At 32.9% G+C, this 16,224-nt stretch overlaps 1 protein-coding gene across 2 annotated transcripts in view; it reads right to left on the reverse strand.

Annotated features, from left to right (window-relative positions):
* Positions 1-16,224, reverse strand: part of fus (epithelial splicing regulatory protein fusilli) — a 178,780-nt gene that overhangs the window by 54,104 nt on the left and 108,452 nt on the right. For both annotated transcript variants that reach the window (XM_074171264.1, XM_074171263.1), the window contains exon 5: positions 14,584-14,638. In XM_074171264.1, the coding sequence (XP_074027365.1) occupies positions 14,584-14,638 (55 nt within the window). The remainder of the gene's footprint in view (positions 1-14,583; positions 14,639-16,224) is intronic.

Here is a 16,224-nt window from a genome sequence, read left to right on the forward strand (position 1 = left end):
CAGAACCCTTCTGCGGGGTAGCGAAAGCATGTATGAAGACATCCTTAAATTCATGGATGCAAGCCGAATCGACAGATTGGTGAAATAACCAGTGTGAAGGTAGCCATGTGTTTTCATCCATGTGTTTGGTGAAAGAGAGGCGAGCGCGCTATTCCGCCATAGGTCGTTTCACCACAATTATTCACATGGCTAGCCATGGAAATTTTTACATTGATAGACTCATTGCTGGAAACGAACTGACGTGATTGGAAATGATTCAAATGATGATGAAAATCTTTTTTTTTTTATGAAATGAACCGCATTTTATTGAAATTGTACAAACAACTGATAATAATAGAAGCAGAAAAATAATTCCAAAAGGAAATTCGTTGCTAGGAATATTTTTTCTGTCAATTAATTGAATACACCCCCGACTACCCTTAATTCAATTTTCATTAGAAAAAATCATAACTCCTTGCAGAAACACATTGCTGGGAATATTTTTTCACGAAACCATCGAATTTGGCATGCTTATTAACCCCAGATGGGTCACTGATTTTGTCTCACGAAAATACACCCCCTTCTACCCTTAATTCTGTGTTTCTGCAAGGAGTTATGATTTTTTTAATTAAAATTGAATTAAGGGTAGAAGGGGGTGTATTTTCGTGAGACAAAATCAGTGACCCCTCGGGGGTTAATAAGCATGCCAAATTCGATGGTTTCGTGAAAAAATATTCCCAGCAATGTGTTTCTGCAAGGAGTTATGATTTTTTTAATTAAAATTGAATTAAGGCTAGAAGGGGGTGTATTTTCGTGAGACAAAATCATTGACCCATCTGGGGTTAATAAGCATGCCAAATTCGATGGTTTCATGAAAAAATATTCCCAGCAATGTGTTTCTGCAAGGAGTTATGATTTTTTCTAATGAAAATTGAATTAAGGGTAGAAGGGGGTGTATTTTCGTGAGACGAAATCAGCGACCCTTCTGGGGTTAATAAGCATGCCAAATTCGATGGTTTCATGAAAAAAAATTCCCCGCAATGTGTTTCTGCAAGGAGTTATGATTTTTTCTAATGAAAATTGAATTAAGGGTAGTCGGGGGTGTATTCAATTAATTGACAGAAAAAATATTCCTAGCAACGAATTTCCTTTTGGAATTATTTTTCTGCTTCTATTATTATCAGTTGTTTGTACAATTTCAATAAAATGCGGTTCATTTCATAAAAAAAAAAAAGATTTTCATCATCATTTGAATCATTTCCAATCACGTCAGTTCGTTTCCAGCAATGAGTCTATCAATGTAAAAATTTCCATGGCTAGCCATGTGAATAATTGCGGTGAAACGACCTATGGCGGAATAGCGCGCTCGCCTCTCTTTCACCAAACACATGGATGAAAACACATGGCTACCTTCACACTGGTGGTGAAATAAGCTCCCAGGAATGAGGCAGGCAAACAAGTTCATAAAGAAACCATGGCCCGGATTCACGGAAAACCTGCTAAACCACAACCGTAAGGTTGTAAGGGTAGTGGTGGGTCTACTGACGGGGCATAGCCGACTTAGGAAACATATGAGCGACATGGGCCTTTCAGAAGAAACCCAATGCAGGTTCTGTCAAGAAGAGGAAGAAACCGCAGTGCATGTGCTTAGTGAATGCGAAGCGATAGCAAGGCTGAGACACGCAAGATGCGGCTATATGCAGCTATATGAAGGGGTCAGTGTCAAGGCTATGTAGTCTCATCAAAGGGATCAAGCTAGACAATGAGCTCTAACAACCAAGGAGTATCAAAATAGATCTGAAAAGGTCGCAGTGAATCAGGACATGGGCTAGCTCCCCGAAAATCTAATTAAATCTAGGCTTAATTTATTGCCATCTAATAAGTGCCCTATTGGTAATTGTTGACCAACAAACGAAAGGACCTGACTGCACGCTCGAAAATATCAAACTGAAAAATATAAGCAAATTATTTGTAATTCCAGTCAATACCAATTTCTGGCAGAGTAAAGAGTGTCCAAGAAGCAAACTCGGAGGATATTATATTGATTACATTCACATAAAAATCAAATTCCAGAAGAGACAAAAAAAGGTTATGCAGTTGAACCATCTATGCTTAATTCTTACAAAAAAGTCATTTGTTCTTCACATGCTGCAGATGCACTAGACCAACGCTTCTTTCCTGACAAGAATCATGCCCAGATTTTTTGCATCTGCAGCATATGTGTAAAAAACGATGTGCAAAACAGCTTTTGAGGAAACATTAACTTAGGGTTCTCTCAGCTGTGCTAATTGAACACGTTTATTCTTGATCACCTAAGTATTGTTTTTCGAACGTCAATTTAGTGAATTTTTGCTAAAAAACCATTTTCACATCTTGCAATGAAACAAAATGTACTTAGCAGTTCCAAATAGATCAACACCTGACTTTTTAAAAGATTTTTCAGTTCATTCAATTATTCAACATACCTACCCCCTGTTTGTAAGAGAGAAATTTCAAACTAGTTGAATGAATCATGAATACTTGATGGTAAGATTTACGAGTTACAGAATTGAAAAACTCAGTGGTATTTGGGAACAGTTCTGGTCTTGGATATTCTCGATTATATTGAAAACTCCACTGATCTCATGGTTTCTGGAGGGTTTATTAAAAAAATATGTGATTTGACCAATGCTATAACTTGTCTAAAGAAATGAACTTTAAACGTTCAAGCCAGTCTCGATTTACCTACACAGTAGGTTGAATGGACTGACGCCTATCAGAAAACAACTACGCCCCTGGCTAATACCACGAAGGGCGTTGGATTATATCCGACAGGCGTCAGTGCAAGAATCTTCACAGAAAATTTCCTGCATACGCAATTGGCAATACAACTGAAAGAATCGACTTTCATTTTTTGGAAAGGGCACACTTGCAGACCGGTTTCGGGCTCATTAGCTACTCGTCAGTGCAAGATAGTGACCATCATCGACCTAAAAACAATGATATTCCATAATTGAAAATCGGAATTCTTTCAGAGTATTTCATTCCTCTTCCGACGTAGGAGCGAGCATCACAAAATGTCACTCCATCTAGTGGACGAGGTGCAGGAAATTTTATGTGAAGATTCCTGCACTGACGCCTGTGGAATAGAATCCAACGCCCTTCGTGGTATTAGCCAGGGGAGTAGTTGTTTTCTGATAGGCGTCAGTCCATTCAAACTACTGTGTAGGTATATCGAGACTGGCTTGAACATTTAAACTTCATTTTTTTAGATTTGTTGAGTGCCAGTCTTTAAGCATAGCCCATTGACTAATAAGAAAGTTATTCTTCCTTATTCAGAGGAATCGGGCAAATTACGGATATGCAGTTGGTTAGTACCTCTGAACGTTTAAAGTTCATTTCTTTAGATTTGTTGAGTGCCAGTCTTCAAGCATAGCCCACTGACTAATAAGAAAGCTATAACTTGTATTTGATACTTCATTTTGTATGTAATCTATTGGACTTTCACCCACTAATGGGCCACCCTATATATGTTATTACTTCACAAGTATATCGCACATTGATAATCTTTATTATCTCATATCAAACCAAGTTCGCCTAACTGATTGTGTCCTGGACCCACTACATGGGTTGGAAAGTATCGGGCCTAACACATAGATGGCGCTAGTCTTACTGCATTCATCACTTTTCCAGTTAGTACTAACCTTCAAAAGAAAGCTGTTGAAATTTCATGATATTCTTCTCATAAGTTGGTGAGTTATTGTGCTAAGAGTGATACTACTTTAGTTATTTTTGAAACAATAGATCGAAAACAATTTCGAGATTTAATTTTACACTGCTTCTTGATGGGATAAAATACTGTTCAAGCGAAGCAATGACTTGAAAAGTGTTATATAAGGACTCCGCTCCATCAGAAAAAATAATTAAACGTCGGCATTATATTAGATGAGCATCTGTTCAAATTGGGTGCCGCGCGAGCTCACTGTTGACAAAAAAGAAGGACTTGATGATTCTGAGCAGTGTTGGGCCATGTTTAAACACAACAAACCGGAATTTTTGCGTCGGTATGTGACAATGGATGAACCATGGATCCATCACTTCACTCCGGAATCAAAACGATCGTCATCTTAGTGGAGAACAACTGGTGAACCTCGTCCAAAGCGCCCGAAAGCACAACAATTGACTGGAAAGGTTATGGCCTCGGTAGTTTGGGATGTGCGTTTTGTAATATTCATCGACTATCTTGAGAAGGAAAATACCATCAACGGTGAATATTATATTGCATTATTGGAGCGTTTGAAGGCCAAAATTGCAAAGAGTAGGCCGCACATGACAAAGAAAAAAAATTGTTTCGAGACAACGCACCGTGTCACAAGTCAATCAAAACAATAGCAAAACTACATGAATTGAACTTTGAATTGCATCCACCACGTTCGCCAGATGTGGCTCCTAGCGACTACTGACTGTTCGCAGACCTCAAAAAAATGCTCATCAGTAAGAAATTTCGCTCGAGTGAAGAGGTTATTTATGAAAGTGAGGTCTATTTTGGGGCAAAAGATCGTTCTACAAAAGTGGTATTGAAATGTTAGAGCGGCTCTGGAATAATTGTGTGGCTCTTGATGGAAATTATGTTGATGAATAAAGCTAACTTTGAACAAAAAAAACGCGCTTTCTTTGTCAAGCCCGGAACTTTTCAGTCCATGTGTTATATGTATGTCTGAGTAAACGATATTGTGAACATTTAAAGTTTGCGACACTCTCAAAAGCGAAAAAACCAATACATAGAAATGAACCGGCAGCGAACTAGTCCACGTGGATTGTAAACTTGGCGGTTCGTATTGGATAATTTTTACTGACCGAGTTTTATGATTGGCTGAAGAGTCATAAAATTAAATTTGAAGTCATGTTACGATGACGAATAGAAATCGGGAAAGCGGAAATGGTTATCGCCGTCGTGTTCAGTTCAGGAACTGATCGCGATTTGAGTGATGAAATTCTATATTGGTGCTGTTTAAAATGTGGCGTTCTTCGACAAATACTAATAGTAATAACGAGTGTGATAACAACGCAGACTGTTTCCACTGTGTAGTGATTCCAATAGCGATGGTGAACAATGCGAAAAAGAGATGCCAGTGAATAAGATTCGGATGCATTTGATTATTGAAACACAGAGAGTATGTTTCAATGTACATAAGACTCTACATCTCAAGTTTGGTTTCGAGGGAAACAAATTATTACAAGCATAATCAGATTTTACCAGAATTCCTTTCTCAACTGTAAATAAAATAGTCATAAACAAACCTTATGAACGCAAGACACGATGTGATACAGAATTACCAAAACCTTCAGATGTTCATCCAAAAAATCATTGAAAAAAACAATATACGACTGTTACAAAAGCAATGAGATTCCTGCAACTGAAATCATAAAGAAGAAATTGAATACTTCCGGCCATAACGTGAGCTGTAACAAAACTCTTCAGAATTGAATAAAGTAACTAGGATTTAGATTTAAAATAATAAACAAACGTCAAGCAGTTATGGATAGCAGAAGAATAGTGAAATTGCATAACAAATACTTAGAGAACAAATAACTAAATATAGACAAGAACAACGGCAAATTTTCTATTTGGACGAAACTTGGTATGATACTCACAACACAGTTACGAAAGGTGGACTGATGGATTGAGAATGTACACGCCTAACATGCCTGGAAACAAAGGATCGCGACTAATCATTGTGCATTGCGGAGGAAGTAAAGGATGGGTTCCGAATTCTTTGAAATTATGTGAAAAAAAAATTGAGAACTGCTATGTTGATTATCATAAGAACATGGAAGCTAATATTTTCGAGGAATAGTTTGAAAACACATTGATCCCAAATTTGGATACGAATAGTATATGTACAACGCTTTCTATCATTCGCGACAGCTCATCAAAGTACCGAATAAAAATTCGAGGAAAAATAAAATACAAAGTTTTTTAATGGCTAACAATATGTATTTTGAAGATTACTATACCAAAAACCAACTACTTGAAGTTTAAAAGACAAAAACATTTGACAAAGTATATGCCCTTGAGAGTATTACGAAAAGTATGGACACACCATACTGATACTTCCCTCCTATTTTTGTGTTTTGAATCCCATCGAGTTGATTTAGGAAAAATTTAAACAAAACATCAGGCGTAAAAATAATTTTCCAAAATTTGATAAGAAGGTAATAGAGCTAATTAAAGAAGAAGTATCTAATAGTACCGAAGAAGACTGGCAGAAAAGGATTGAAAAAGTAATTTTAGTTGAGTTTGTGAAATTGCATAGCGTACATAGACCTTATTACGTCAACTATCATAAGAAAATAAATCATTGCTTATTCAGTTCGATGATAAGGCATGCTGAAGTAATTTCGATAATTAGAACCAAAAATGTTGGTGATCGTTGAACACGAGTTTCGATAAGTCTTTTATCTACAACACTCATAAAACTAACATTCAAACTAGTACTTCAAGAATTAGAAGAAACATCTTTATCAATATTCAGAGCGTGTCTTTCGTATACCGGGTATACCAAACTTGATTATTGTACAAGAAAAGTAGAACTGTACCAATTTAATTTGACCGAAAAGTGCACCTCAGCTCGGAAGTCATCTTTCCATTAATTCACTTTCCAGTACTTTCATAAATATGACCAGTTACTGAATAACTGACTCTTCATTGATTCATATTACGCAGTAACTATTCGAGGTGAATTTTCCACTTTATCCTTTATTAAACTTTAGTAGATTCACTGTTGACTTACGTTGTTTATTTTTCAAATTGTTGAAGGTTGAAAACCCAGAAAAATTGCAAGAAATTAAATAATTTTTGGAAATAAAGGTTTTGGCTTTGTACTTCTCCATCTTCATAACAAAAATGTGGGAAATCTCGTTATTCTTGTTCCTTTTTTTTCACGATATATATTAGCTTCACCTGTATGTATGTATGTTTGTTTGTTTGTAACTTTCAAGCTCGGGATCTGTATTGACAGATATATCAGCATTATCGCTTGATCTATTCCCGGGCAGATGGCGCTGTACGTAACATCCTTGATATTTCTTTATCTATTCGCGGGCAGATGGCGCTGTACATAACTCTCGATATTCTTGTTTGATCTATTCGCGGAAATATGGCGCTGCACGTAACCTCCTTGATAGGTTGTTCAAATGAAAATCAAAATAAATAAATATAGTTTAAAAAAACTAAAAAACACGCTTTCAATGAACATCGAACTAAAAAGTTCAAAATAAATATAGTTTATAAAACTAAAAAAACATGCTTTTAAAGAATATCGAACTAAAAAATTGAAAATATTTTTTTAAATAAGCTTAAAACAATAACGATCGAAAAATACTATTATTATTGTGAAAAAACCGTGGGCGCGTTGTGCCATATTTTTTGTATATCTATCGCTCACGCTTTTTTTTATTGCTTTAAGCTTATTTAAAAAAAGATTTTAAACTTTTATTTCGATTTTCTTCAAAAGCGTGTTTTTTAGTTTTTCAAACTATATTTATATACTTTTGCTCTTCAACAATAATATTCCGTGGTTCTTAGAATAGACCTGAAATTTCTTATTGCTTCAGAGAAATGTTTCATTTTTGCTACATTCAGGGTATGTCGTTTGCAAGATTTTGGTCACGAATATCTCTTCAAGGGAATCATATATGGATAAAAATTTTTGAAAAAACGTCAATATCTTAACGAAGAAAAATAATGATTTCGAGCAAAACATGAATTTGAAAATCTTCAGATTTTTTATGAAAGACTAAACATTCAAAAAAGTTTATATGAATCGGTGAATATTTTTTTGATAAAGTCGATAGTTCAAGAAAAATTTCAGAAAAAATTAAAATTCAACGTTTTCCTTCGTGTTGATTAAAAACGACTGAAAACATTAAAGTCGCTAGATACCTACCTCATCAATGAGTTCTATGAAATGTTAATACTTTCAGTTACTCATGTTTCAAATCGACTGAAGAGTAATTCTGTTGGTGGATTTATAAGTATTTCCTTTACGATATAGTAAAATATCTCAAAATATAGTAAAATATCTCAAAAATTAAGTCAAATTCCAGCTTATTTTTTAGTCTCGCTCCCTGTTTTAATTGGAAAAATCCAACAATATTTTTTTCAAATTGAATTTTACTGGATCTTTTTTATGATATACATGACTACTTTCACTAAATGTTCATATTCTTAGGGATTACAAAATCTAAGTATAATCTAACTTTTATAATTTCACCCTGTCATAACTGACAACATTCAGTCATTTTTTTTTGTTGAACTTCACTGGAAATAGTCCTATAACATATTGTTTGTAATATATTTTGAATCAAATATATTGATTGCGGAGTCATTATTGCTTGAACATGAGAATGGATATAAAAAAAATAATCATGAATAGAATTAGAACTGTTAATGATAGTTGGAAAAGATTCCTATGGCGTCAATTCAAAAAAATAGTTTAAAAAAACTAAAAAACACGCTTTTAAAGAACATCGAACTAAAAAGTTAAAAATATTTTTTTTAAATAAGCCTAAAACAATAACGATCGTAAAATACTAGTATAATTGTGAAAAAAAACTTAGGCACTTTGTGACATATTTTTTGTATATCCAGTGCAGATGCTTTTTTCACAATATTATTTTTCACTTTTTAGTTCGATGTTCTTTAAAAGCGTGTTTTTTAGTTTTTTCAAACTATATTTATTTTTAAGTTTTTAGTTCGATGTTCTTTAAAAGGGTATTTTTTATTTTTATTAAACTTTAATTATTTTTTACTTTCATATGCTATGAAAGCATTTTTCAGTTTTTCAAACTATATTTAAGTATTTTTCAAATCAATCTTTTGATTTGATATGTAATGTCAAGCACCTTAATTCTGATTTTTCGATTTTTTGAAATATTTCAGTAACTGAAATTGTGTACATTTTACGATAACGTTTGCATTGTTGAAATCCATATTCTGGTTTGCTTTCAAATAATCGAATTAGATTTTAAAATGTATATTTAGTTTCGTTCAAAACTTTTGTCTGTATTAAATCACGGGTAATTGAAATTTTTTAAATATCTAAATATTTCATCTGTAGTACAAAATTTCGTTAACACTTATAATTTTTAAAATCCATTTTTTATTTTGATTTTCTTTTGAAAAACCTATCAACGAGGTTACGTTCAACGCCATCTGTCCGCCGATAGATCAAGCAATAATAATGTCGACAATTCTATCAATTCAGATCCCGAGCTTGGGAGTTACAAGCAAACAAACATACATACATACATACATACATACATACACACATACATACATACAGGTAAAGCTAAAATAAAGCGTGTAAAAAGAGGAATAATTTGGGATGAACGAGTAATGTAGAGTGAAAATTGGGAAATAAATATCATTATTACTAACTAATTACAGATTGAAGAAAAGAGAATTGAAACTTTCTATGTTTTTTACCACTTTTATTTGTATCTAACGTTACTGCAGTTTCGTCCTATAAGGACATTTTCAAAGTTATATGTACCTACATTAAACTAACAATGATTGATTACATTAGCCCAATATAACATTACTGTAGGTAATAATAGAGGTATTATATAAGTGGTGTTATATAAGGGCTGATGTAATCAATCATCGTTAGTTTAATGTATAACTCTGAAAATGTCCTTATAGGACGAAATGCAATAACGTTAGTTACGAATAAAAGTGGAAAAAAAACATAGAAAATTTCAATTTTCTTTTTTTCATTATGATTTCCTACCACGTAGTTAACGGCTACATCCATCAATTTATAATTACAGATTTTTAGGCGTTTTTATAAGTGTTTAGTCAAGATTTTAACAGATAACTGAGAAAAATATATTGGACAAAAGTAACACAAAAATCAACCGGAACCAAAAGGTTTGAAAGAATTCATTTCTTTCACTCCTTCAGACTCAACATTGATGCGACGTCAATCCAGTTTTCAAAATAACAGTTATCAGTTTCGAAACTCTAATTTCGTCTATTGAAATATGCAAAACTTCAGAACCACAGAGCAATAGTTATACTCTAGTCAATGAAAGACAGAGTAATAATATCTTTTTATAATTCGAAACTGAAAATATCGACAGCTGTTGTTTGTGTACGCCTGGAAAATATTAGTTCAGAAAAAAAGAATATTTGTCAGCACACCATGATTAGCTAGCTATATTGTTGTTCAATTGACATTTGCAGACGTAACTTATTGAATTGCATATGATTGAGGGATGACTAAATAGGGTTTCAACTTTTTCACTGAAAACTTAAGACGAGAAAACTTTGAGTAAAAAAAAACTCAATAGTAATTACCTCCTGGTGAAAAGTATAGACGATATACAGCGTGACTCACGGTCGATGTTAGGTTAGACGTTTCTGGAGAAACGTAGCAATTATATTTTTTTAAATGGAACACCCCGTATAATAATACATTTTTGTAATTGCTCTAGTATTTTAATACTTTTTTGTTAATAATGTCCTATACCTATCTCTATCTGTTTTCGAGATAAAAAATAAATTGTGCTAAATATGGTCCAAAACATAGCCTCAATTGAATTTAAGTACATCAGTACTCTCAATTCATGAAAAGTTGATATTTTGATGATAGTTTGGACAAACTCGAAATATTCAAATAACACCAAGAAATCGACTCCATATCATACAGGGCGTGCTAAAATTACTATTATTTCCATTGTGCATAAAAGTAGTCGAATGTTCATTTTTTCAAATGAATCCCCCTGTATATTACTCGATAAATTGAAAGATGGTGAAAAATGCTTCAAGATGATATACATGTCCCTATACCTAAATCGTCAAGTTTTCTTAATAAAGCCGTTTTTGTGGAAAAATAGTTATTCACGTTTTACCTACAAGTGTTGAATTGCAAAACGAGCGTCAGCAAGTGGAACAAACTCACGAGCAAAATAAAATCACTTTCAACAAATGTATCATACAAATTTTTTTGTATAACGTTACTGCTGATAATAAAAAAAAGTAAAGGGTCCATGGGATTTGAACATACGATCTTTAGATTACAAGGCATATGTTACAACTACATACGCCAACTCACGTTATTTAAAGGAGGATTATTGGTTAGTCATGAAGGACTTTCTACAGTTGGACTGAATACTACTTCGTCATTGTCGGTAACTTCACAGTGTTTTAATATTACCAATAGCACGAACTGCATGTGTGAACTTTTCTAAATGATTTTTTGGTAGGTGTTCTGATTGAAGTGTTTCTATCAAAGAGATTTTCAATAACAGTTGTACAAAAAATAATTTTTAAAGAATTTGATTTCTAGGTAGCCGTGGAAATATCAAGCTTATGACAGTTTGGTGACTTTTATAAGTTATTGATAAATGGTTATTGACAGTGTTTCAAAAAATCGCCAAAAATGTATGCAAATATTGATTATTCAAACGAAGTTCTTATGAAATTATTTATTATACACGGACAGTGTGATCAAATCATTGCCAGAACTTGTAGAAAATTCAACCAAATGTATCCTGAATTAACACCAATGAACGAGAGGAAGTTTGTAAGATTACAAAATAATTTCCTTAACTATGGCTCCATGTTAAAAGCGCCTTCAACATTACCAAAACCTGTTACTTCAAATGAGGACAATACTGTTAACGTTTTGGCATATTTTTATGCATATCCAGAAGCTTCCATTCGCAGTTCAGAAAAAGATTTAGATGTATCATATGCTTCAGTACAATGAATTTATACGGAATGCATCCGTATAAATTTACCAAAGTTCAAGCTCTAAAAGCAGAAGACTTCGAACGTAGAATGCATTTTTGTGAATCCCTTTTGATTCATACACAGGAAGATCGGGAATTTTTGTCAAAAATAATTTGGAGCGACGAATCAAAATTTACGAGGCATGGTATTTTCAATAGAAGGAATAAACATTTTTGGGCTGATCATAATCCTCATGTTACAAAAGAAATGGGTTTTCAAAAAAAATTTGACCTGAATGATTTCTGTACTCTGAAGAACAATAAAATTAGCTTTTTTATTTATGAAGACACACTAAATGCAGAGAGATATCTCCAAATATTAAGGACGACTGTAACCAATTTTCTTGGAAATTTGCCTTTAGAGGAATATAGGAATTCGTGGTTTCAACTGGACGGAGCGCCAGCTCATTCCACCCAGGAAGTTTCCAGGAAACTTGACGAACTCTTCGACGATCGTTGGTTTAGGCGTTTAGGGCCATGGGATTGGCCACCGAGATCACCCGATCTCACGCCACTCGACTTTTTTTATGGGGTGTTTTAAAAGAAAGGGTATACAGTACTCCAGTGCCTACCAAAGAAGAATTGCGACGGCGAATAGTGCGGAGTATTGAAGATGTGGATCCCCAGGAAATTGAAAAAGCAACCACAAGTCGCATACAAAAACATTTTAAACTGTTAAGAATGTAATGGACAACATTTTCAGCATTTATTGTGAAAATGTGATGTTTTGTTTACAATTTTGTTATTTTGAATCATCCTATTCTGTTATTGTCTGTACTTTCACATGTTTTAGCCCACAAAATCTTACTTTTTACCTAGAAATGACTGATTTTTGGTACAGTTGTACCCTGGAAACTTTGAGCCATAGTTAAGGAAATTATTTTGTACCCTTACAAACTTCCTCTCGTTCATTGGTGTAAATTCAGGATACATTTGGTTGAATTTTTCACACGTTCTGACAATGAATTGATCACTTTGTACATGTATATAATAAATAATTTCATAAGACCTTTGTTTGTATAATCGATATTTGCATTCATTTTGAAAGATGATTCGAAACACCGTCGATAACTCTTTGTAAATTACTTATAAAAGTAACCGAACTGAAATAAGCTTGATAATTCCACTGCTACCTAAATCCAAATTCTAAAAAAAAATAATGTTTCTAGAAGAAGCGACTTTATTGAGAAAACTTGACGATTTAGGTATAGGGACATGATATATCATCTTGAAGCATTTTTCACCACCTTTCAATTTATCAGTAATATACAGGGGGTTTTATTTGAAGAAATGAACTTTTGACTACTTTTATGCACAATGGAAATAATAGTAATTTTAGCACGCTCTGTATGATATGGAGTCGATTTCTTGGTGTTATTTGAATATTTCGAGTTTGTCCAAACCATCATCAAAATATCAACTTTTCATAAATTGAGAGTACCTACTGTTGTACTTAATTTCAATTAAGGCTATGATTTGGACCATATTTAGCACAATTTATTTTTTATCTCGAAAACAGATAGAGATAGGTATAGGACATCATTAACAAAAAAGTATTAAAATACCAGAGCGATTTCAAAAATTTATTAATATACGGGGTGTTCCATTTAAAAAAATAAAGTTGCTAGGACTTTTTGATGGAAGTGGCAACGCCGCAATGCTGAAAATATTTTAGATCGATAGAACAGGTAAGAAAATGTGAGAGGTGAAATTTTCAGAGAAATCATGCTTTGCGTTTTACAGAAACGTCTAACCTACCATCGACCGTGAGTCACGCTGTATAAATGAGTCACATGCACATACAAAAAATAACTTCCCAAAAAATCTGCACTCTCCTTTCTTGAATATACTGAATTATTTGTTATCAGTCTTGAAATTTTTGAAATAAATGTATAACTTTCACCTTCTTTCTTATAAGACTTTAATCCTCGACGACTCTCCATGTCAGTAGCATGTCGACATCTCAAATTTTCAAAGTCTGATAATTCGAAAACAAAACCTTTACCAATCATATCGAAATAAAAATAAAAGTCTCCAGGAAACTTTTGAGTTGCTCGTAGAGAAGTACCGGGCGATTAAAACAAATTTGAAACGTTTCTTTTAGACAATCTTGGGGAATAGTTATTCATGTCTTCTGTTTCATTCATATCAAAATAACACCTAAACGAGATATAGGATTTCATAAATATCCTTATCTACTAGAGTTGTGGCTTGGTAAGTTTACCGTTCCTACGATAGTAACGTTCAATTGTTTCGATTTCAATAAATTTGAAATTCAATAAGATCTATCAATATACAGAAAAAACTATCGCTAAGAAATTAAAACTTGAACGAGTTCCAAATTGAAAATGATGAATAGTTGACAACTTAAAACATTGTCTACTTTCAGTATCAAGAAAAATAACAGGAGATACTAATGATAACATACGCTTGATATTATCAGGTACTTTTCAACAAATTTTCTCTAAAAAACTATACATTTTCATAGTTATTCGACAAAAACATCTTTATCGAGGGAGGTCAAAGGTAAGCTAATAGCAGATTACCAGCAAATATGTTGTATTAGATACATAATAATTTTCATTCTTCACCTATATCTTTCAGTTTGTGCTGAAATTGAAATTTATTTGTGATGGTTCCTTATGAAACAATTTATTCCTCGGGTAAAATTCTTCTTGTCATTAAGTCTCTATATTTCATCAAGATAAGTTATTCAGACTGAATCTACAACTGAACGATTCATTTTACTAAATCGGATCTTTATTTAACGATAATGAGATGATTGTCACTAAAAATGATTTCGGTTCATTAATAATAAAAACTTACCATATTCCCGGCTCCAGCATCAAATGTATAGTTTCAGGTGCCTCGAATCTGTGTCCTACAAAATAAAACAAATGTTCACACTTCGACTATTTTTCAGTCACAAAAAATATAATGCACTATTTATAACTTAATCCGTCTTTGTTTCAAATTTGATTTCTGGGAAACCAGCCCGCAAATCATAGAACATACCAGAAAAGTATTAAGAAGTGGCAATGCAGACCCCCATTATTATTAATACGCCATCTATGGGATTGTCAGAAAACTCAAACCACAATTATTAAAGCGGTTGTCACTGTAAGTATGAGGAATTTTACAAGAAATCTATTTCTTTTGAATGTTAAAGCAGCACTTTCCATGGAAAGCCATTTTACTTTTTATTGTGCCCCTCTGTCAAAAAAGTTAAATCAGAATTAGCACCACTGAGTAAATATTTCTTTTTCAACAGGTTTGGTACCTAATAATGCTATAATTGCCACAGTAAGCCATTATTTAAAGCAGATAAAAAATACCAAATGACGAATTATAGACCAATTTCACTTTTACCAGTTTTGTCTAAAATTATTGAAAAATCAGTACATTCTAGATTGTTGGAATATCTTGAAAAGACAAAATTATTATATGATGAGCAATACGGATTTCGAAAAAATTGTGACACAGATTCGGCAGTATGTCATAACCCAATTACAGCTAGATTTAGATTCAAACAAAAACTGTGGAGTTCTTTCATTAGATCATGAAATTCTTGTAAAAATAATGCATAATATAGGTATCAGAGGTTTAGCTTATAGTTGGTTTCAAAAAAGTTACAAATGTATCAAAATTAATATTCAAAAGACCTTAATCAAATATCTCCATGGCTTCAATGCCATAAAATGACACTGAATTTTCAGAAATCTTCATATATGTTTATACCAAAAAGGTCTATATCAATTGAGTCAAAAGATCTAATTAAATATAATAATGAGAATATTAAATACTCTCCTAGTGCTGAATTTATTGGTCTTATTCTAGATGAAAATGTATCATGGAGAAAACACATTGAAACAATAAGAAAAAAATAGCTCCCATAATTGGAATTTTTTTCAAAATAAGAAATGTTGTACCCCTAAAATACCTTAAATTGATTTATTTTTCATTAGTATATTCCAAAATTCAATATCTTATATCAGTATGGGGAATGGCCAAAAATTCCTTATTGAAACCATTAAAAAACTTCAGAACAATAATAGAAGTTGAACTACAAGGAGCCTACAGTCAACTTGTATAAACCAAAAAACTAATAGATTTGTCATCCTAGTACAAACTCAAGTTATGTATGTACCTTCATAAGTACTACTTTTTCAATTTTGTTTTCTTTCAATGATAAATTTCTCCATTCGAATTTTGTTGTTAGATTTTATTGGATAGGGCAGTTTTCCTTGAAAAAATAATGGATAATTTTCATTAACATAAATATGAAATAACTTCACGCAATAATATTTTCCACGCCAATGTTTTAATGAATAATAATAGTTCATTAAACTTGCTGACACAGAAAAATTCGCAACAGGAAAATGGATAAATGCAATGTAAGATGCGACAAATTGGTGAAATTCGCTTTAGCGTGCATTGAGACATCGAATTACCTTCATTAGCTATTCG

This window comes from Leptinotarsa decemlineata, unplaced genomic scaffold, assembly GCF_025532065.1.
Source record: "Leptinotarsa decemlineata unplaced genomic scaffold, Ldec_3_MD MMD2_tig00000010_RagTag_RagTag, whole genome shotgun sequence".
Classification (NCBI taxonomy): Eukaryota; Metazoa; Arthropoda; class Insecta; order Coleoptera; family Chrysomelidae; genus Leptinotarsa; species Leptinotarsa decemlineata.